The 23,982-nt window shown below is 39.5% G+C and overlaps 1 protein-coding gene across 1 annotated transcript in view; it reads left to right on the plus strand.

Moving 5' to 3' along the window:
* Window positions 1-23,982, plus strand: part of CNBD1 (cyclic nucleotide binding domain containing 1) — a 161,793-nt gene that overhangs the window by 102,151 nt on the left and 35,660 nt on the right. Inside the window, exons 7-8 of the mRNA XM_078393088.1 lie at window positions 918-1,052; window positions 6,601-6,733. Coding sequence (XP_078249214.1) covers window positions 918-1,052; window positions 6,601-6,733 — 268 coding nt within the window. The remainder of the gene's footprint in view (window positions 1-917; window positions 1,053-6,600; window positions 6,734-23,982) is intronic.

The following is a 23,982-nucleotide window of genomic DNA, read 5'->3' on the forward strand; positions in this document are numbered from 1 at the left end:
GTGGAATGCTTGCAAGAGTGCAACCAAAGGGTTAGAGGCTTTCCCCTTGCTTAATGTAGTCATAATCTTGCTAACTCCCTCCACAGCAGCTATTTGCATGAGGTTTTTTAACATTGACTTCTTGTTACTTTAAAAAAATGCAACCATTGAAGAGAAATATTCTCATGGTGGCTGATTTCAAGGGAGGACAAAGCAAATATTGTATAATGCTCACAACATGGGTCTGGTAGAAGCACAGGTCCAGGGTTCCCTGGGTCCCCCATTTGCAGATTCTAGGATATGAATTTGAGTGAAATAGATTTCCACATTCCTTGTTGCCATTAAGCAGTCTCATCGGCAGCCTGTGAAGTTTGTGTATGTCACTGGTATGACCATTTCCCCAAGCTCAGCCAATCAGAGCTTTGGGGACAAACATGGGAGGGGACGTTCTCTCTGTGGTCTGCCTGGACAGCATGTTCTTCTTCAGGAATCTTGAAGTGAAGCGTTTCAGAACGGCTCCCAACTTTGGGACCTGTTGGAGCTGCTTCATGGTCTGGGGCAACCACACCATGCAGAGGAACCAGTGTTTCTAATGTTGGTGTGGTCTCCCACCTCCTGTTTCACCATAGGTGTTCCAAAGCTGACCTACTGTAGATGGTGGTTTGTCAGGGAGATCATTTGATGTGTCAGTGGTCCTTACCTACATCAAGGTACTCTGGATGTAACCAACAGAACTGTGACCATTTTTATTTCAACTGTGTTTGTATATCTGCTTTCCATCTTCTTCCTCATAACTTGTTTTGCTCCTGAAATGTGTAAAGAAAATGTACTGATCATTCTTACACCATGCCATTTTTGTAAGTGTACAATAACATAGGAAGACATAACTATTTTTAATTCTTCTTCTTCTTCTTCTTGTTTTGTTTTGTTCTTGGCAGCTCGTTGTAGGATGTTGTTTTGGGACTTTGGTACCACTTCCTGGAAAGCGGCAACATGGTATGCTAACAGTAGTTACAGAAGATAACTGTGACTTTCTCAAAATCCCCTCTGTGGATTATTTAAGAATAAAAGAGGTAAGCAGTTTTTACGTTCCTGAGGTGCATCTCGCAAGAACCAGAAATTATAGTACCTCTTAAAAGGTATCATGCATTTATTTAAAATATACCATGTAACCCTGTACAGCTCGGTTTCAGATACTTGCTGTAAAATCCTGTTTCATGTTCTTAATTATATCTTGACCATAACTTACCAAGGTGAACATAGTCCGGCAATACCTGCTGGCCTGCCAAGGAATTGACAAACTCCCTCAATGTTTTGTATCCCAGTCAGATGGCAAAATGTTTGTCTTTCACAAACAACATTTATAGCTGGTGGGCTTAATTGGATTGGTGATTCATATGTTTGTGGGCCTCCAATAAATATTTTGTGAACATTAGTATGTTGAAAATTCTGATTTGAGCTCAATGCTGATATTTTATGAAGTGCATTTTGTAATTGATGCACATAATTTTTTTTTAAATGATTCCTAGGCATAGGACTTTTCTATTCATTCATGGAGCTACAGGCAAGAAATCAAAGTCCATAGAAGTGGTTTCAGTCACTAATAAGTGTAGGCCTTGGAGACCTTCCTTGGCAACCCCTCCATTTTGACTGTGAAGAAGTAGTTGGCAGAGGGAGAGTTAGAGTTGTGGGGGCGGCGCTGCAGGGGGTTATGGAGCTGATAACCTCTTTGCTGATTTGGTTGCATACAAGGTGCTCCTAAAAATATACTATCAGCAGTAGCAATGACAATTATGAAGCCTCGTAATAAGGGTCTCAATGCTTCTACATAATTGCCCAGAATGTCTGCTGATGCTAGGATGGATTCATGAGATGTTCCCAAGCATGCTTACAGGGACTTTACTTCCTCAAGGTTCCCTCTGCCACTTGAGCCCATTTCAAATCAAGGTCATGAGATCTCGCTCTTTCTTAATCTGATATCTCTTAGGTTGAGGAGACATAGTTATTTAGGAGAGAATAGGCTGTGCAGGAGGCTTTTAGAGATTGTTAGTGCTGAACTCAGACTCTTCCAGATGATCACCTACCACTATTCCAGCCAAAATTGGTATTTTCTCCCATTTATAATTTTATAAATCCAAGATTTAGTCCAGTTGCACCATTCAGCCAAACTTACCTGGAAAGACTATAAAGATGTGTTTGTGTACTCAAGAATGCAATTCAGTACTGGGCAACTGTTTTCAGTTTAGTAAATGCTTTTGCATCATTGTTGCATTATTTTTTAAAAAGTTTTGGTTATTTATTTAAAACATTTATATGCCATCTTTCTCCTAAAGGATCTAAGATGGCTTACAGTATTAAAAGAAGCAACAGTAAAAGCTAAATAATAAATTATTGCAATATTTAAAAATAGAGATGGGCACGAATCAGAAAAATGGTGATTCATTTTGATTCGTGATTCGTCAAGATTCAATGATGAATTTGATGACAAAATAACAACTACCTATTTTGGTGAATCAACAAATTGATTTGTCAATTCATTTTTACTTCAAAACTCTATAAAATCCCACCCACCCCCCCAGCACTTAGAGACACCAAAATCATCTGCTTGAGGAATGACAGCAGATTTGAACACACAGATGTAGCTAACATTGCAAATGGCTTATATAAATTTTGTAGATTTTCTATACAAAGGTGTGCATGCAGACTCAGGCTGTTTTTAGAAGGACCCTCCACCCTGTGCTCATGATTTCAATATAAGTTTAACAATGGAATAAACACTTATTTTTTGAAGGCATTTTCTGTTATCTAGCTAAACATGCTCTTTTTCAGACACAGCTTTTGCAGATGTCTGTGTGTAAATTGTATATGCTATAGATCTCTTTTTTTAAAAAAAATTACAGAAGAGGTGTTAAGTTCCTTATAATGCCTAAAACTGAATGCTCTTTACAGAATGTATAAGTGTATTGTTGAGAAGGAGTCAAATCTTGTTAATCTTAGCCTGGGACCACATGTTGCTTCACAACGCAGATGCTTTTGATTTGCTAAGCAGCAGCTTACACAAAAAAAGATCAGTGACCTTTTATGTTGAGAATGATAGGAGTTTGTGCTGCAACTGTAGTGTATTAAAATCAGTAGGTATGCTTGTTAAAGACTGTGATAATTTGCTTTAAAAATAGCAGTAGTATAGAAGCTATCAATATCTTGGAGGCTAGAAATATGAATCCCTGAAATGAAAACTCCTCAATCAATCAATCAATCAATCAATCAATCAATCAATCAATCAATCAATCAATCAATCAATCAATCAATCAATCAATCAATCAATCAATCAATCAATCAATCAGATAACAAGAGCAAACTCACCATATTCTTAATAGTGACAAAATTATGTATATAGCCATTTTAATCATTAGACTTAAATGCACTGATTCTCACCAATTCATATCTTAGATCCAATGAATCAAAGAATGTGGGTCTAATATCAAACAACCTGGGTCCTACCATGACAAAACAAAGACCCCACTTTTCCCAAGAGTCACATTTTTATATTTACATATTTTATATTTGTATCTTCTGTTATTACACTAAGCATCAAGCTAGGTTTTCATGAAGAACAATATCATTAGGAGCAAACACAAGTAAATACATGTAATAATATTTTTTGTTGTTGTTAAGTCATGTCCGACTCTTCATGACCCCATGGACCAGAGCACACCAAGTCCTCCTGTCTTCCACTGCCTCCCGGAGTGGGGTCAAATTCATGTTGGTCACTTCGATGACACTGTCCATCCATCTCGTCCCCTTCTCCTCTTGCCCTCACACTTTCCCAGCATCAGGGTCTTTTCCAGGGAGTCTTCTCTTCCCATGAGATGGCCAAAGTATTGGAGCCCCAGCCTCAGGATCTGTCCTTCCAGTGAGCACTCAGGGTTGATTTCCTTCAAAATGGATAGATTTGCTCTCTTTGCATTCCAGAGGACTCTCAAGAATCTCCTCCAGCACCACAATTCAAAAGCATCCATTCTTCAGTGGTCAGCCTTCTTTATGTTCCAGCTCTCACTTCCATGCATTGCTACTGGAAAAACCATAGCTTTGACTGTGCAGACCTTTGTCTGCAAGTGATATCTCTGCTTTTTAAGATGCTGTCTAGGTTTGTCATCACTTTCCTCCCAAAGGGAAACTACAGTGGTGCCTCACAAGATAATGTTAATTCGTTCCACGAAAATTGCTGTCTTGCGAAAACATCATCTTGCGGAACGCGGTTCCCCATAGGAATGCATTAAAATCTATTTAATGTGTTCCAATGGGGAAAAATCATCATCTTGCGAAAATCGTCCATAGAAAACATCATCTTGTGAAGCGCAACAGAGATCACAAAAACTAATTGTCTTGCGGATTAATCGTCCCGAGAAGCAATCGTCTTGCAAGGCACCACTGTACTGGTAATAATCTTAATAATAATAACTTAATAATCTTAACAACAACAACAACAACAACTGGTAATAATCTTACCAGTAGTTATAGTTGTAATAATAGTGTAATAGTGTTATTAATTCCCTGCGTCTAATCTAGGCTACCCCTGTGTCCCGCTGGTACTGTGCTTCCCCGAAAACAAGACAGGGTCTTATATTAATTTTTGCTCCAAAAATGCAGTAGAGCTTATTTTCAGGGGATGTTTTATTTATTTTTTTCATGTACAAGCATACTGAAAAATCATACTATGTCTTATTTTCAGCTTAGGTCTTATTTTCAGGAAACCAGGGAAGTATGTGTTGGTAACTATTGCTTTGATGCATAAATGGGACACTGCCAGGTTCACAGACACCTTAATGCATGATTATGCTTGTTTTAGGACTTTGGAATACATACAACCTGAGAAAAACATGAAATCTTGGTCAATGTATTCAAAATATGTATGCACAATTCACCTAGTGCTTCTTTTATTTCCATCCAAAGCTGAGAAAACATTGTCCCCTGTGGATTCCTGTGTGGCACATCACACTGTAGAACTGTGCATTAATCCAAGATCCAGTACAGCCATCCATTGGGCAAAAGATATTTCTGGACTTGCCAACAGAAGAATCACACTTCAGGGATGCAGTGACAGCTGCTGTGTGTGGCAAATGAGCATAGTTACTTGTAGAAGATAATGGAACTTCTGAAGGGTGAAATCAATTATGCATATAAATGATAGAATTTGTGCAAAAGGAGATAATCAGGATACAGTAGCTTGGTTTCTAGAAGCTTAGTACATTGTTCAATATCGAAGGTATATTTAGGCACAGACTGAAGGCCATAAATCAACATATGTAAGTTAATTTAAAACTGAATTTTGAAGCGCTGTCCTTAGATGGAAACCTGTCAGCTGACATGGTTAAGCTCTTACACTCTGAAGTGTGTCACGAGTTATGACATTTTAAATCAGAACTTTGAATGGATTGACCACAAGACTTCCCACTAAAAGTAATCACCAAATAACAAAATGGCTGCACAAATTCTTCTGAATACCAGGTATAGGTATGTAAATCCTTGATTGTCTTATATTTGGACATGAGGATGAGGAACTGCTACATTCTTGTACTTAATCATAAGGATTGCAAGGAATTTGCAGGTGTGCTTGATTCTGTTCTTGCAGTGGCAAGAACAACAATGAAGCACAAATTGCTCCTTTTTGTGTGTTGAAAATTACATCATATATGTAAAATCAAGTCAACTGCAGTTTTGTTTTATGGACATTTAAACATTTGAAGCATTGGATGAATTGCCTCTTAACCATCAGCCAGTCCTTTGCTTTCTTTCTCTCTGTGTTTTTCTTCCTAAGAAGTAAAGCACAAAGTGTTTGCACTGATGTATTTTGTGCAAATTATGGGGATATTGATACCAACAAAATGCTACTTGTCCCACTCTTGGCTCGAGGCAACGAATCACTTTTTCATGTGCTAACTAGAGATTTAACTTGGCATTTTTAATGTGATTTGGTACCAAACAGGGACATGAATAATACTTACTAAACTTAGATACCCTATCAAGCTACCTAATTCAAAAAGGAATTTAGAAATTATTCTTCACATCTGTAGGAGATGTTCCTTACATTAAGGATGTAAAGTGATATCTCCAATTGGCATTTGGGTGATATCAGAAGAGAGTCTTCACATCAAATTGTAGTGCTGTTTTCTTACACTTGCACATTAAATTATTGAGCATCCGAATTAAATGAAAGCTAGTCATTATGTGAATGCATTCATCAGGAGTTCAGGGATGCAGTGACAGGTTTCCATCTAAGGATAGCGCTTCAAAATTCAGTTTTAAATTAACTTACATATGTTGATTTATGGCCTTCAGCAAGATCCTTGCTGTCATATATACAACTAACATTTCAGAATACAATGTTGCAACCATCCATTATTCATAATTCATATTTTATCCATTCTAAATTCATTGTTATATCAGGTTCCGAGTACACCAAAAATGGGCTGTATTGCGGTTAAAAAGAACACCATATGAACTTTAGACTTTTCAGTAGCTGATTCCCCCTATGGAACAAGTGTTTCATTTATATCCTCTTTATTTATTTTAAAATGTATATCCTTTATTGCTGCTCCTGAGCATGAAACTTTCTTTCAGGAAACAGCAAAGCATGAACAGCTTGCCAAAGAAGAATTAATTCGTGTCTCTCCATATTATCAAACCTGGCCCATGGTATTTATATTTCAGCTGACTGCTCAGTTAAAATGGAAAAAGTTTCCAGTAGATCATGGTGAGTTGTCATTTAATGTCAAATGCTATCACCAGCTTCATGACCTGGGATTTCATATAGCACTTGGGCCGTTTCAGAGCTAGAGTACAACAAAATATATGGTATATTCAGATTTGGCAATAACTATGTACTCACCACCCAATATGTAACAATGTACATAATTTCCCCTCTTGTTCCTGTCAAGCTTAGTTTTCAAAATATGTAACATGATATTGTTGAGTAACACATTTTCCAGGAGCAGTCAATAAGGGCTTGGAACTGGGAAGCATGCAATATAATGACCTCTGGGCACTCATTTTAAGAACCGTACCTTTGGGCAAATGAGGGGCAAGGGCAAAATAATTTGCAGTCTTTGAACTACAGCACCCAGAAATCCCCAGCTGTTATATCAGTAGTCATGGTGGCTGAGGAATTCTGGGAACTGTAGTCTAGGAAAGTAACTTTTCCTATCTCTGAAGAGGAGAAATCAGTCAGGAGATATTTATTGGCAGCCCCTTCCCTTGGGACCACACTTGGCTTTGCTCATTTGCATATGGGCTTCTTCACTTAAATGAAACAGTGAATATTTATTTCTGTACACTATATTTTACTCATATATTTAGTTCTTATAAAAACTAGGTTATAAAACCTTTCAATTAACCAGTTGATACTAGAATAAATTAGATGGCTAATCTGCCTTCAAAATGAGAAGAAATGGCTTGATCAATCTGTTATGATTAATTAGTTGTTTAAACGTGCTTATTATCCCATTCTTTCTATGAGTGGTGCACAGTTTGATTATCTGATTGTGCCACAGCATGTGTCTCTCAGTGCTTAGCGGCATTAGCTGATAAAAACAGTTGCTTTTTGGGTTTTTTGTGTGTGTGAAAAAGCCCAGCTAGCTCAATTCCTAGTATTATCTGCTATACAATCTCATTAGAAATCTCTCATGGTTTATATAATATGTCTTTGGCTGATTCTATCGAGACCATAGTTTTCAACTGGTTCCATTAACTGATGGAACACAGACATCTGAAAATAAGCAAACTCTTGTTCAAGTTCATGTTTCTTGACTATGAACTCAAGTTTGTATTTCTTGACTGTGCAAAATATTCTAGTAGTTTACTTTCTATTATTTACAAAGGATAGTTGGGGAGCCTGTGGGTCGACTCTCGTGGTGTATTTCTGAAAATGAAATTCACAACAAAAGCATTGTGAAACAAAAGGAAGGTGTATTTTGATCCTCCTGGGACTGGATTTGAAAGCAGGTCTAAATTATACTTCTGTGTTCGAGGGGTGGCTTTTCCCCCCACAGACAAATTAAAATCTCAGTATGATTAAAATAAATGTTTGAAAGGAGAGAAGGCATTGACACTGGGAGCGGGTAGGGCAGCAAAGAGAGCTGGAATCTCAGAGATACACAAAATGAACAAAGTCAAATATTTATTTTTGTGCACCTGTGAGGGTCAAACTAGGTGTGAAGGTAAATTTATATTCCCTATGATCAACATGTTTTCCATCCAGCAAAGATACATTCTGAGAGATGAGCGTCTCAGCACTTGTCAGCAGACAGATTTAGAGAGTAAACTCATGTTTATTTTCCAGTCCTCAAAACACAGCTTACTACAGGATGCAGAGATTGGGGGGGGGGGGAATGAATCATACTATGACAAACAGGACCACTGCCTCTAAAATGTGTTAAAAGATAATGGCTGAAATTCTGTTGTGTAGCTACACCTGTGTAACTTAAGCTGTGCAAGCCATGAAATTTGCACCAGTTATGCAAGTTAGTTATGTGGTCTGTTGCGCAGTCTGTTCCACAAGACATGCAGACTGCTGGGATGTAGCTTCCTGCAACTTTCCCAGTCTTAACTTTACCCTTCCCTACATGCAATACCATTTCAGCCAGTATTTCGTTTGACTCTGAGCAATCATATCTCCTTGCTTCTTTAAACTTAATCTAATAATCGCACCATTATATCAGTTTTCATACAAAAAATATGTATAGCAAATAGAGATGGGCATGAATCTAAAAAATGAATCACCAAATTAGTTCAAAAATTGCTAATTCATCCATTCATATTGGTACAAATCAATGTTCCCTAGGAAGGCAAATCACTGATTTGTTTGGCTATAAAATGCCCCCTGAGGCACCTAGAGACACCAAGATTTCAGGGAAGATTTCTCTGCCTCTCCTCTGCAATCTATCCATGTTTGGTGAAGATTGGGTTTCGGATATCTGGGTTATACACCCACAAAGAAGCCCCCCCAAGGAAAATTCCCCCCAGACATCTAGCAACACCAAAATCACAGACTTTAATCATGTTGGCTGAGGCATTGCACCTCCCAAAATCCCCCAGCCAACATAGTTGGTCATGATTTAACCACCTTGTTATGTAACTGGGACCTCAGAAACATTCATGCAAAAGTTTGTGTTTCTATGTCTTACCATTTCAGAGATCTTTCAGGACAAATGCACAAACATGGGAAACATATTTCAGTTTTATTTATAAGATGAACTAGCCACAACTAGTAGCATAGTGAAGAAATCTTGTAACATACCCAGTTCAGATGGTTTACATTTTTTACTAAGCGGGTCTGAAGGGGGAATAATGCATTATTTGCCACATAGCTCTTTCAGACAGCTTCTTAAACATTTGTTCCAGTGACTTCACCAAGGGCAGGAATTCATTGTTCCAAACCTCCATTTGCCTTGGAAATTTACAAGCCCCATCTTGTGATATTTAAGAGCAGGTGTTTGCCACATTGTCATGTTTTAAATTTTCCCCTCCTTTTGCCTGTTGTGTGAGAGCACTTCCACAGAGGCATCCATTCTAAAGCATCATTTACCTTTAATTGGCAAAAATGCTTTGGGATGAAAGGTGCAGTATAGCTATAAAATATTTCTGTACCTCACTATACTTAACTGGGACATTTGCTTTATTGTAAATATCCGAGGAAGCTTGCTTAGTATCTAATGATAGCTGCCTTTTTTTAATGGGTGATTCTTAAGGGGCTGATATTCAAGTAATTTGTGAATCATACAGATTGACTTAACAGATCCAGTTTTTAAACATTGCTCCGGCAGGTTGATTTCTAAGATACAGTCTTTCAGGACAGAAACCAAAAACAAATGAAAATAAGGAATGTATATCATAGTAGTGTGTCCTTTGGCTGGGGCTAGGCGACGGAGTGAAAAATCAAGAGGAGAGGAAGAGTCAGTCTATTTTGGAAGAGCAAGTTGAAAACAATCTGCCAATTAACATACATCGTACTAAACACACAGCTGAAAATTTTCAAAGACTAGGCAGTCCAGTTTCTTTTCTTTTCATCTGCTACTTTATCAACTCATTGTAAGATTTATTCTGTATCATAACATACCATGAGGAGAGAAAGTACATGCAAAGTAAATACAAATCTCCAAATATTCAAGCATATATAGTGTGGAGGAACTCAACCTCCACATACTGCCTGGTGTAGACAAATATTTACTGAAGAGGGGGAAATTATTCTTCTCTTATTTATATATCTACTTAGTTTCAATCCCTATTTTGTACTCTTCTACATGAATTCTGAGATGTGCTTTGTTGTCCCTCTTCCTGACACATTTTCCAATGGGATTAAACCATAGATAGTCACAGGAAGTGCCCCCTTGAAATTTTGTGGATCCTAGTTCATGAACTGCCCATGGGCCCTATATTTCCCACAGTTCCATACAGAAATGAAGCCTATGGTCATGTTCATAGGTAACAATAGGCAAAAATTTCAGATTGTTCATTTTTTATTAGAACTTTCCCAAATTCATATTTTCCCCACATAAATGTGACAAAAGTGAGGGTTGTCTCCTCTTTGATAGCTGCATGACAGACAACTACAATATATACCTCTCTGTGGGAAAGAATACCTATGCCGATGGTTGTTGTGGGTTTTCCGGGCTGTTTGGCCGTGTACTTAAAGTTTCTCTTCCTAACGTTTCACCAGGCTCGGTGGCCAGCATCTTCAGAGGATAGGAGTCAGAACTGTGCTCTGTGTTCTGACTCCTGTCCTCTGAAGATGTCGGCCACAGAGACTGGCGAAATGTCTGGAAGAAAAACCTTAAGAACATGGCCTACAGCCCGAAAAACCCACAACAACCATCGGATCCCGGCCGTGAAAGCATCCGAGAATACAATACCTATGCCGATAGAAATTGGGCAGTAGAGATAACTGGGAATTTTATTCTGTTCATTTGTGCTAAAAAGTTACCAAAACTGGCAAACTTTAGCATCAGTTTGAGGAAAAGAACTTTTTCATGTATTGCATTATTTGCATACATCTTTCTCCTACATATGCTTTCCTTTTTTAAAATTAAAGCATATGTAGGAGAAAGATGTATGCAAATGCATGCAATACATTTTTAAAGAAGAATTCATTGCAGAGGTTGAATGAAAACTTATAAACCATACTTAGTCTGTGTTGGATGCCCCTCTTTTTCCATTACACATGGTCAGGTGGTCAGAAAATGAAGAAGGGAGGTTGAAAACAGAATCAGTGTTGTTGGCAGAGAATCCTCTCAGGTTGGGGTCTCTCTTGCCTATATAGAACCTGAAGGAAACATCTGGGTTTGTATGGTGGTGATAACGGTGATGTAAAAAATATGGGAAATATCCAGTGCATTCCAGAATGTGATGTGATTTTACTCCTTGTTCAACACAGTGAATTATATTGGACCTGTCCACAAAACGCCTGTTACAGGGGGCACCCCCACTGCCACCCACATGTACAGACACTTTTCTGTAGCATCTTCTAATAAATTGTAGGTGTCTTATGGGTGCACAAAGTCTTGGTCAGAATTTTAAGAATATTTTAATAATTATGAATTTTTATCTTGCTCTCTTTTTATTGTCCTTTTCTTTTCAGAGCCTGTCTTTCTTTGATATTCTGCTAGGCTATTGTGTTCCATTAATGACTCCAATCCATAATTCCCCATTTCTGTGTAAAAGAAAATTACTAGAAAATACTGTCTGTGACACACAAACAATATCTTTTGTGTGCCTCATAAAAACTGAATAATTTCTCTTGGAAACTTTCAATGTTGCTTTCTTCAAAATATAATATTTTTCTTATTTTTTATTACTTAATTGCTAAATGCCTTTCGAAAATGACAATATACAACAATGTGTGTAATAAGAACTCAATGTAAATCTGCATATATTCAGGCAAACTGCTTTAAAAAAACAAACACCATTAATTTTTGTTTTAAACTTCCAGTGCTGAAATAATAGCAAAATGAGCTCCAATAAAATACAGTATTATAGTTGTCTGGTTAAATTAATCAAATTATTAAATAGAGAGTGATCAACATCTGTTTTTAATACTTCCATGATTCAATATGTTTTAATTGAACAAAATTTGGTCAAGCTGCATTGTGCAGTATACAGGATGAATAAGCATCATATCCTTCTTTCTCTTCCTTCTGTTATACAGGTGGTCAGTCGGTCTTTCTATTTTCATAGAAATGTTAAATCATCTGTTGAGGTCTTGTATTTTGCTAGGGATTAGGGACGTGGTGGCGCTGTGGGCTAAACCTCAGAAGCCTGTGCTGCAGGGTCAGAAGACCAGCAGTCGTAAGATTGAGTACGGAGTGAGCTCCCATCACTTTGTCCCAGCTCCTCGCCAACCTAGTGGTTCGAAAGCATGCAAATGCAAGTAGATAAATAGGTACCACCTCGGTGGGAAGGTAAAACGGCGTTCCCTAGCCTTGCTGGCCATGTGGCAATGGAAACTGTCTTCGGACAAACGCTGGCTGTTCGGCTTGAAAACGGGATGAACACCGCCCCTTAAAGTCGGACACGACTGGACTAAAAATGTCAAGGGGAACCTTTACCTTTTTAGGGGACGTTTACAGGACACATTCTGAGTACAGAGATGACACCGACCAAGCCTGCCTGTTCTCCTTATCGTTCTGCATGAAAAACAAGTACTGAGTGTAACTTACCACTGCCACTGGTGGAAATAGGGTGCCCCTAGCTGCATTGCCAATAGGGCAGGCAGACATTGCCCTGAAAGACCACATGGAAGACCAGGGTCATCAAAAAGGGGGAATTTAATTTTTTTTTACTTGAAAAGTTGGATGCATTTGCATTAAAATTTCATGTGCTAATTTAAGCTTCTATATGCAGATATCATCATTTAAATTAAATTATATGCCATGAAGTCAGTGCTCCAAAATGTACCCTTCAATTCCAGTTTTTGTTAATCCAGTTTAATCCAGTTTAATCTCCAGCTAACACTGCTGCTTCTGCCATCACCTGGTTGGTTTAAAAAAAAAACCCAGTCATACTGAGAAGAAAGATGTAAGGAATTAGTATTTTCTATTATTTTGCAATGCAAGTTCAAACTAAGGGGCAGGAGACAGTGAACATAAATAGAATCCATAAACTACTTCAAAAGCATTGTTGGTCTTTGGCTGCGGCAGAGGGCAGATAAAGAGGAAAGTGTGGCTCAGCTGGTTATCACAAAAGCAAGGAAGTTGGCCAGTCTTTTGCTATCTCATTGTTGTAAGATTCAGAATCTGCCATCAGAAATGATATAATATGTTGCTGTTTTTTTTTAAAGGCCTTATAAATCAAATCAATGATAGCTTCTACATAAAAACAAAAAGAACCTCAGCTAAGTGGAACAAATTATGCTTATATCATGTTTTTATTGTTATCCTGCAGTTCAGGATTACACAGATGCAATAGTAAGGTGATACTTTTATTGAACCACTAAAAAAAATTCAAACAAATTGCAAACTTTTGTGGGTAAAATCCGACTTTGTCCATCCCTTGAGGGACAGTGCAGAAAAATTGTAGGTAAGTGTCCCAAAAATTTGTGGCAGATATCCCTGCTGAGTATGCTTGTACAAAGTGAGTCCAGATTTAGGTTGTAAAGTCAGCTGTGCAGGGGTGTGGTTTGGAGTTTCAGATGGAAAATTCTAACCAGGCTGCAAGGGATAGTGCTTGAAACTGCACATCCCAGCTGAATTTACAACCTAAGTCTGAAATCACCTCATAAAAGCATACTCAGCACAGACATCTGTCATGATTTTTGGGACTCTTACTTTTTCTGCACTGTCCATGAAGGGGTGGTGCCCAGCCTGAGAAAGTGGGATTTTACCCACAGAAGCTTGCAGTTTGATTCAGTTTTTAGTGGTTCAATATAGGTATCACCTTACTCTTGCATTTATCATTATAGTAACCTTTGGCTATTGGTCCAGGGTGGGGGAGGGGAAACTGCCATACAAGTGCCAAGATTTCTTCCTTGTATGTTGGAGCAGTTGTAATCTCCAGATTAGACCACTGTAATGCGCTCTACGTGGGGCTACCTTTGGGGTTGCTGCGGAAACTACAGGTGGTGCAGAATGCGGCGGCCAGATTAATTAGTGGTGTGAAAAAATACCAACATATTTCACCCACTCTGGCCGCCTTGCATTGGCTGCCCATCCGTTTCCGCATCGACTTCAAAGTGTTGATGCTCACGTATAAAGCCCTAAACGGTTTAGGGCCTCGATACTTGGCGGAACGCCTTCTCCCGCCAAGATCTACCCGTGTCACCCGCGCGAGCCAGGAGGTGAGGTTGAGGAGCCTAACGCCGAGGGAGGCCCGGAAGGAGAAGACAAGAAATCGGGCCTTCTCGGCGGTGGCTCCTCGCCTCTGGAACAACTTACCTCCTGTGATCCGCAGGTCTCCCTCGCTGGGTGTCTTCAAGAAGCAATTGAAGACTTGGTTGTTCCGGCAGGCCTTTCCATCATACTCCTTTTGACCCCCCTCTTTTTTGCTTTGTTTTTTGTTTTGTGTATTATATGATTTAATGTAGTGCCTTCTTTTTTAGAATTGTCTGTCTCCGTTGTTTATATTATCTTTATGGTTGTTAGCCGCCTAGAGTGGTCCGTTTGGACCAGATAGGCGGGGTATAAATCAAATAAATAAATAAATAAATAAATTGTATCCAAGTATTTATTTCAAATTAGGCAGTGTTCTTCTAAGAAAATAACAACACACAAGTATTTTTATTATCAGCATTTTTATTCTCCTTGTAGAATAAAACATTACCTTATTCTAGTTTACACTTTTTTCATCATTTTTTCCCTTTTATGATTAACACACTGTGCATTCTGTTTCTACTAACTAGGTGTGACTAAGGCAAGATACAGACAGTAAGTTCATTAATGATACAAGACAGGTTTCAGATGAGCGATTGCGTTGACAGAAGAATCCCTGACCACTGTTCATTTTATTTTTATTATTATTATTATTTATTTAATTTATATCCCGCCTATCTAGTCGTGGTGGACTACTCTAGGCGGCCTCATTAATTTTTATTATTTGTACCCCACCTTTTTCCCCAAGAGAACCTAAGGCAGCTTATAATATTAAAACAGACAATATTAAAAGCTAAAAATTAGAATAAATTATCACAATATTAAAAAGCAATTCAGCCAGTATCCTATTATGACTAGTACATTAAAACAGTTTTAAACAGTTAAAAAACCTTGTTAAAATTTGAAAAGATATAACAGTTCCATTTTTACACACACATACTCTTAGGCATCTAGTTATTACATTTTTAAAAAACTGCTTGGAGGGAAAGGACATTGCCTGTTTGCAGGTGCAGAGCAAAGAGGGGGCCAGCCTGGCCTTCTGTGGGAAGGGGTTCCCCAGCTTGGGAGCAGTGACCAAGAAGATTCTCTTTTGTGTCCTCACCAGACATACCTATGAGGGTGACAAGACCAAGAGAAGGACTCCCCTGAAACTCTCAGCCAGTCTAGGACAAGGTTACTGCCTCTGTACCACAAGATGTACTCCTTTTCTTCCCCCATCTCCAGCCTGCCCCACTACATCAGACTCTACCCTGGCGGGTATATCATCCCTCTGGAACGGATACTGAGGATGCATTGGGGCTGTTCAGAAGGGGGAATCGCCTCTCCCTTTATCTACTTGCCACCAGCTCAAGCACCTAGTTGGATCTTAGCCGCAAATAGCAATTCCAGTAATGACAACTAGAAAGCCCAGAATGACATAACATGTATGTCAAATAATTCTCCACACCGTCCATGTTTCATTTTTAAGACTGGTTTTTGTCATCCTACAGGAAACATACACATGAGTACTTTTCCCAGACTTTATACCTTGAATATTGGAGTCTTCCTGGCCTACCTCACCAGGTTCTGTGGCTTTCCCACACCAGTAGTCTCTTCAACAATCTTACTGTTACAGAGTGTGATAGCCAGTGCTGCTCTATATGTCTTGTCTAGCATATCCTTATGACATAAGCACTGCTGAAGTATATGAATATCCTGATCACCAGAAGGTCACCTATATATATTTGACCAGGTGATGAGATGATCAAGACACTTTGTTGGAATGGGGGTGGGGAGGAGTTGGACAGCACGTCTCAATACTGTCATATATCATGATGATCCCTAGGCTTGTAGCTGCCCATTAAAAATCTTGGTCAGCTAGAACACAATGAACTAAGTGGAAATAATTTGTTGAGAATAATAGATGTTTTTGTAGAAATCATTACCATACTGCCATCTAAGATGGGTGAAAGTATGAAAACACCATGGGCCTCAGCCTTAACAATATGTCAGTATACCTCTGTTGCATTTTCCTCAGCACAACCTTAGAATTAGCAGTTTTCAGAGTATGTGCTTTGAAGGTGAAGTATTAAATTTAAATGTAGCTGTATTGGTAAAACTCGCTTCATTTTTTTGTGATGCAATTAAATTCCCTTTATAGGAATATAATAAAAAGAGCAGAAAATAGAACTTTGTGGCAAGGACAGTAGCCATGATATGTTAGGCTCATATACTGATTAAATAGTCTCTTGGATGATATTTGAATTTTACATACTCGTATTTGCTGTCCACTAGTTTAACGTGTGAGGGGGGGAAAGCATTTAAACAAGTTTTAATCCGGACACTTATTTACATGATAAGCCATAATGATTCCTCTTAAGAAGCATGAATTCTTCACTTTGAAGTCGCTGGCCTTCTTAATTCTATGAAATTATGGCAGCACTGCCTCATCCCATTTAGTATTCATGAAGGGCATTCATCTGCCCATCGACGTCTTTGATGCCTCTCATATATATGCATGAACCTGTGGTTTGAAGATACCAAAATGCACTCCTGTGCGTGAGGCTGGCATAATGTTCCACATTCATCACTTAAAATATTTGAAGTGAGATTAAATGATTTATAGCATGCCTCCTTGTTCTAGACCAGGGCTGTCAGAGGGGCACAGTTCAACAAGCGTTTCCCCTCTTTTCTGTAACCTTCACATTTTCCTCAGTGCAGACCTTGAAATAATTCTCTATTTCCAACTACAAGTCCCAGAATCCCCCAGCCAGCTTTGCCTCTGCATATCTAAATCCTGAAGAAATCAACCAGAAACCTAAACATATACATAAGATAGAGATGTAAGTGGATTTTTCTCTAGTGTAACACCAAGAAAGGGCCTGAAGTAACCCCTAGGAATTGCCCAGACAGAAGCACCATGCACTCTATGTAAAGAGCTGTGTGCTCTGTAGAACAGGAAGGGGTGTGTCCTTAATAGGAAGAGCTGTGTGATTGGCCTAACAGAAATAGGAGTGTCCTGATTACTGCTGAAGGCTATAAGTAGCAGCTGTAAGTTCTGGGAGGGCCTTTTGATTCCTGACTCCAGGCAGAGGACAGCTGACAAATAAAGCTACAGGCAGACCCAGGGCTTGTGAACAGAGCTCGTGAGCAGGAGAGCAAACAGGGAGTTTGCCGTGGGAGAGATAGGAAGGAGACGGGGGGGGGGGGGCTAACAATTTTTTTTGTTCCTTGGGCATATATACAACTACGTTTAAACTAACAAAACAAGAGGATCAGGTATCCTAAATGAACAGTTGAAAGTTAAAAAAGCTAGAAGGGATTAAGGAAATACATATCAGTTGTGGTTGCCTGTAAAGTCTGTGCTATGTTTGTCTTTTTTCCTGAGTGCAAAACGCTATATACATGTGACAAGTGTAAACTGGTGGCACTGTTAGAAAGGAAAGTCAGAGACCTGGAGCAGCGAGTAGCCATACTCAAGGCTATAAGGGAAGATGAAGCCTACATTGATAGAACTCTTGAGCAGCAGCAGCAGCTGTCAGAGGGGGCACTGCTGGTGGAAGAAAACCAATAAGAATAAAATAAAATAATACAAACGTTCAACTGATACAATAACTAGTAGGATAAATTAAAACAGAATGTTCCAATTTGTTAGCATCTTTCTTGAACTGTGGTGTCCAGAACTGGACACAATAATCAAGATGAGGCCTAACCAGTGCTGAATAGGGTGGGACTAGCACCTTGCAGGATTTGGAAACTATACTTCTATTAATGCAGCCTAAAGTAGCATTTGCCTTTTTGTAGCCACATTGCACTGTTGGCTCATATTTAGCTTGTGATATATGACAATTCCAAGATCCTTCTTGTTTGTAGTTTTGCTGAGCCAGGTATCCCCCATCTTATAACTGTGCAATTGGTTTCTTTTTCTCAGATGCAAGACTTTGCACTTATTCCTGTTGAATTTCATTCTGTTGCTTTCAGTTCCGTGTTCCATACTATCAAGGTAATTTCGAATTTTGTTTCTGTCTTCCCGGGTATTAGCTATTCCACCCAATTTGGTATCATCTGAAAATCTGAGAAGCATTCTTTGCACTTCCTCATCCAGGTTATTAATAAAAATATTGAAGAGCACTGGGCCCAGGACTGAGCTTTGGGGTATATCACTAGTTATCGCCTCCCAGTTAAAGAAGGACCCATTAATCATCACCTTCTGAGTATGATTCAGTAGCCAATTGTGTATCCACCTGACACTTGATCTATCCAGCCCACACCTAATTAGCTTGCTAATCAGGATATCATGGGACACTTTGTCAAAAGCTTTGCTGAAGTCAAGATATACTATGTCTATTGTGTTGTTTGTCTTATTGTTAGCTGCCCAGAGTGGCCTGGTTGCCAGATGGTGCGGGGTATAAATCTAATAATTAAATCAATCAATCAATAAATAACAAGTTCAGAGGAGGGCAACAAAGATGATCAGGGGGCTGGAAACCAAGCCTTATGAGGAAAGGCTGAAAGAAGTAGACATGTTTAGCCTTGAGAAAAGAAGACTGAGGGGTGATAGAATAGCACTTTTCAAATATTTGAAAGGCTGTCATACAGAAGAGGGGGCAAGATCTGTTTTCACTCATCCCAGAGTGCAGGACATGCAACGATGGACTCAAATTAAAGGAAGCCAGATTTCAATTGAATATCAGGGAAAATGTCCCAACTGTTAGAGCAGTACGACAGTGGAACTAGTTACCTTGGGAGTTGGTGAGTGCTCCAACACTGGAGGCATTCAAGCAAAACTTAGATAATCACCTGGCAGATATGCTTTGATTATATTCCTCCATTGAGCAGGGGGTTGGACTTGATGGCCTTGTAGGCCCCTTCCAATTTCACTTTTCTATCATTCTATGATTCTTCTGATAAGACCAAATTATGTGTGCTCACAGGGCCATAGGGCTTGTGGTGTTCACTTGAAATTGCTACACATTATTGCTATGTGTTGCCACTTCTGAATGCCAGCTTTTTAGACACAACCATAGGTGATGGAAATGATATGTGACCAATAACTAGTAGCAAGAAGAAGAAGAAGTCATTGGTGGCACATCACCAGTGTGAGCCATGGCTTCCTGCCGAGACCACAATCCTCTCCTTAACAAGCTGAGGTAATTTAGTCTTGCTGGGAAGAGTCTTCTGCTGGTAATTCCCTCCTCTGACTTGCTCAGTAGCAATGAACAATAGTTCTGACTATAAAACTGCCTCACTGATTGCCACTAGTGTAGAATAGATTGGCCTTTTAAAAAAAAGACAGATATATTGGGCCCTAAATGCAGCCAATTTATCCTTCCTGGTCCGTCCTCTCCCTGATCCTAATTCTGGCTTAGAGATTCCCCTCCTTAGAAAAATGGACAAACTTTGTCATGCTGACAACAACGCCACCTCAATCATTCCTAGGTTGGAGAAGTTTTTCCCAGTCCAGAACACATCCCTTGAGAAAACTGGGGGTCCATGCTCTTAGAAGATGTCAGTTCGTTTAGAAAAAATTACAGATGAAATTGTGGCCTTGCTACTGTAATTGAAAGCAGATCGTGGAACACTGATAGGAAACTGTGGGAACATTGCAACCCATAATGTATTTGTGTGGCTGTGTGCCTGATACGGCACATTCTCTTACTATCACTTCATTTTAGAGATACTGCGATGGCGCAAGTCCTATGGAATCAGAACGCTAGCTCTGCCTGCATGCTAGTGGCTTACAACACTGCTTTCACACACTGTTTGTTTCCTTAGAAACATGTTTGTGTGCCCTTGTTTTGAGCCTTTCAGTAGACATTGAGATTACATTGAGTTCTCAGTTAAATCCAGCAGGATGTTGGACGCTCCAGCGAAAGAAGAGAAATAAAGATGATTCTTCAGTTTATTTCGTATGCAGCCCTTTGTTCCAAATGCTAAGAGAGAACAACTGGCAATTTGGCTGCAGGAAGAAACCCTTTGTTCCAAATATCTGGACTGCATTTTCAGTCACACCCAGCTGCCAGCATGAGAACTAATCTGACTTTGCTGGGAGGGTCAGTGGTAGAGGAGTGGAAAGGGTGGCTATGGTTTATGGAAGATTTTCCCCTGTCTGAGGACAGAGAAAGGTGTTCAAGGCAGTCTGCCACTAGAAAAAGGAATTCCTTAAAGGGTGAAGCATCTGGGTGAACAGTAGAGGCTTTTCTCTTCTCACATAATTTGCAGCTTATCTCGCTTTATTTTGAGTTTGATTTCTAACCATGGGATTCTTTTGAAGTTTGATGTCTCAAATATGAAAAAAAAACCTGCCTGAATCACATCTCTCCAACATTAATGTGTCTTCAGCTCTAATCAGGGACACTCTGTAATGTCTGCTTCTGCCCTAAGGCTATCTCCAAGTATAACTTCAAAATCTACACATTGCTAATTCTGTAAGGGTCACTTTTTTGGGTTGCAACTCCCAGATTACCCCACCCAACAAAATCAGAGATCAGGTTGGCTGAGGAATTCTGGGAGTTGTAGGAAAAACAAAACAAAACCTTTCCTAAGCTCTGATGTCTATAGTGTGTCAAGTGGTAAAACAGCTTTTGCAAGTGCAAGAACAGTGCAGGGAGTGAAAATATACACTTCCTGTGCCAGGCTTTGTTCCTATTCCAGATTGGAAGTCTTCATTAGTACTTTGGGTTAGAAAGAAAGATATGGGGAATACTATGTACAGGAGGCAAAAGCATGTAACCTGTTGTGAAGCTCCAGCCACACAACACAAATTATGTCAACAGCAGCAGGAGGTTGCCTGGAATCAAAGACGTCTCTCTTTTTGTTTCTGGAGGCAATTGAGCTTGTCTCTTTGCCTGCAAGCCAATCACAGCAGTGCATTGCCACTAACTTATTATGAGTTGTCGTTTGCAGTCCTGGCCATGTGCCGTCTAACAACTCACACAAGGCCATAAATGAGACTGGCCGCATGTTAATTAACGGCAATTCACCACAGAGGTTTATGCTATTACACTTATGCCAGTGTAAATTCCCAATAGGATTCTGTTTTCTTACTGTGAAATCAGTACCATCAAATGGAAGACTACTTCCTACTAAGTTTATTTGAAATGGCAGCCTTAAATTGTGCATTAGAGAAGTGCTGGGTTGTTGTGGTCTACATGGACAGTTTGTAGAATTACACTCTTCTATCCGTACCCTTCAAGACAGAAAGGTACTATTTCTCTTCATTTTCCCCCTTAGAAAAAAAATTTTATACCAAACCTAAGTGCTTTGCCACGGTGGTTTGGCAACCAGCCCTAGAAATGTGCAGTAGATTATTGGCAGTAAAACAAGACTCTTTAGCAGAATAGAATGCTTACATAGGTACACTGAGGAAAAACGTTCCAGCCAATTTCATGGCAAAGAAATATGTGCTCTCTGTTTCTCCATCACATTTTAGAACCTCTGGCACAACTGTTTTTTGAAGGAGCTTTAAAACACTAGAGCAAATGTCCTTCTTGATTTAATGTGCACAGAACGGCAGTCATGCAAATGGTTTTCTCTATTTTCTGGTGTGTCTACAGTACATCCAGTTATGCACGCAATGTGTGGCCGGCCCATGACAGCCATTTCTGGAAATGTAGAAGCCTGCTTGCCCATTCCTATTCTGTACAGATGTTCTTGGACTGCAATTCCCAGAAGCCTTCACCACTTGCTGTGCTGGCCAGGATTTCTGGGAGTTGCCATCCAAGAACATCTGGGGACTTCCAGTTTAAGAACCACTGCTCTAGAGCATTCCCCCCGAGGCCCTTCTCTCCACTGTCTCCTTTTCTTCCTACTGCCCATCCCTTCCAGGGCTTCCCTTATATGGTCCCAGAGCCTGCACCCTCCTTTCCCTTCCAGGAGTCACTTCACTGGGCTGGGGCATGTGAACTTGCTTCACCTTCAGGGCCTCCATTTATGTTCCTTCCTCCTGCTGTCTGGGTTTGTCCTGTCCAGATTACCTCAGTGCGTGGTCATCAGGTTCTACCTCTCCCAGGTTCACTGGGGAAACCGCCATCCAGAGTCCTGTGAGCCCAGGTTGAAGGTGAGATGGCCCACTGATCAGGGTGCATAGGCTACTGCCCCCTGCCTCAAACATATACATTGTCTTGAGTTCCTTAAGAGAAAGTTGGGATAACAGAATAATAATAATAAAGTCCAGTAATAAAAAGATGGGAAGGGAGATCTGGAAAAAAAACCCTCTTATTTTCACTACAGCTTGTGCAAGAAAATTGCCTAGCAGATTTAATGTATTTTCTCAACGTTTGGGGGATTTCTTTGTTTATTTATGATTTCAAACTTTTACCTGTACCATTTCCCATGGGGGACAAAGCAGGTAGCTTTGTTTCTTAGCCAGAATTGTCATTCTGGCGTTAAAGATTTGACCATACCAGTCAAATGTGCATGATTACTTTAGGAATGGTTCTGTTTTCCAGTTTGGGTCCCCTTGTGTAAGGGCTTAACTCCCAAACAGAAAATGGGACACCTACTGTAAACCAATTATGCTGACAAGAGACATCAGAGAATGAATCTCACGGGTGGGAGGACTACTAAGGATTTTAACAGAAAGTGCCACAAGCACCCGCTAAATTAAAGCCTACAGGAATTCACTTTCTTGCCCTTTCCCGCCCTTTCCCTTGCTGATTGTGTTAATTAACACAGCTGTAAAAGTAGTTGTTATTATTAATGAAAATGCTCTGTGTATTTGGCTGTTCACAGCTAGGTTTTCCTGCTAGACAGCATGACATTTCAGAATAGTGTGACAAAAAGCTATTGAGTCTATAGAGAGAAAAATAGATTTTATGACAGACTATTTTAAGGCTGCAGGTAAGCATAAAGTATTGTTTGTTGGAATTCTATTCACCAGCCGTCGAGGTGCAACTCATTAGTTCTTTTGTTTTGTTGTATGCAAAAACAAGGTAGAGAAATGTTTGTCTTCCTCTCTCATGCTACTGGAACCTGTTTTCACAAATTGTTATCATTTATATACATGTAGAACCATCAAGGTATACGGCACTGTACAAAAGGATTAGAAACTATACCCCATGATATGAACAGTTTTGAAACACAAAACAGCAAATGGAACAGAGGAAAACAGAATAGAATAAATAGTAAGTCACAATTAAAGGAGGCCCACTGAATCAGTGTATAATGTTTAGATTGATCATAAGTATCAGAGTGCTCAGCAGAATCAGGTATTCATCTTAATATATCTTTTATATTTAAGTTCCCTCAGTGGGGTGCTGGAATCTCACAGAGGAGCTGATGGAACAATGATAGCAAGTTTGGGGTCTAAGGCCTCAGTTAGCCATACCATTAGGCCCATAATTACAGCACCTTTGAAGCTATGGGATTAATAAAATACTGGGGTTTTTTAATTAAGGAGAAATTTAATCTCTTTCCCCACAAGTTTTATTCTTCAGCCTTCCACAAGCCCAATGTAGAACATAAATCCAGTCCCAGTTCTCTCTCTCCCCCTCTTTCCCCTCCCCCCTCTCTCACACCATCTTCTTCCTCATGGCATTTTATCATCATAATACAGACAGGATATGGCCCCAAAATGTGCTTTAGAAAAAATTAACATTTATTTCTGGCCATATTATATTCTTTTATTGTATTTATGGTGGTAATTTGTGCACTGACTCCAAAGCAT

This window comes from Pogona vitticeps, chromosome 4, assembly GCF_051106095.1.
Source record: "Pogona vitticeps strain Pit_001003342236 chromosome 4, PviZW2.1, whole genome shotgun sequence".
NCBI lineage: Eukaryota > Metazoa > Chordata > Lepidosauria > Squamata > Agamidae > Pogona > Pogona vitticeps.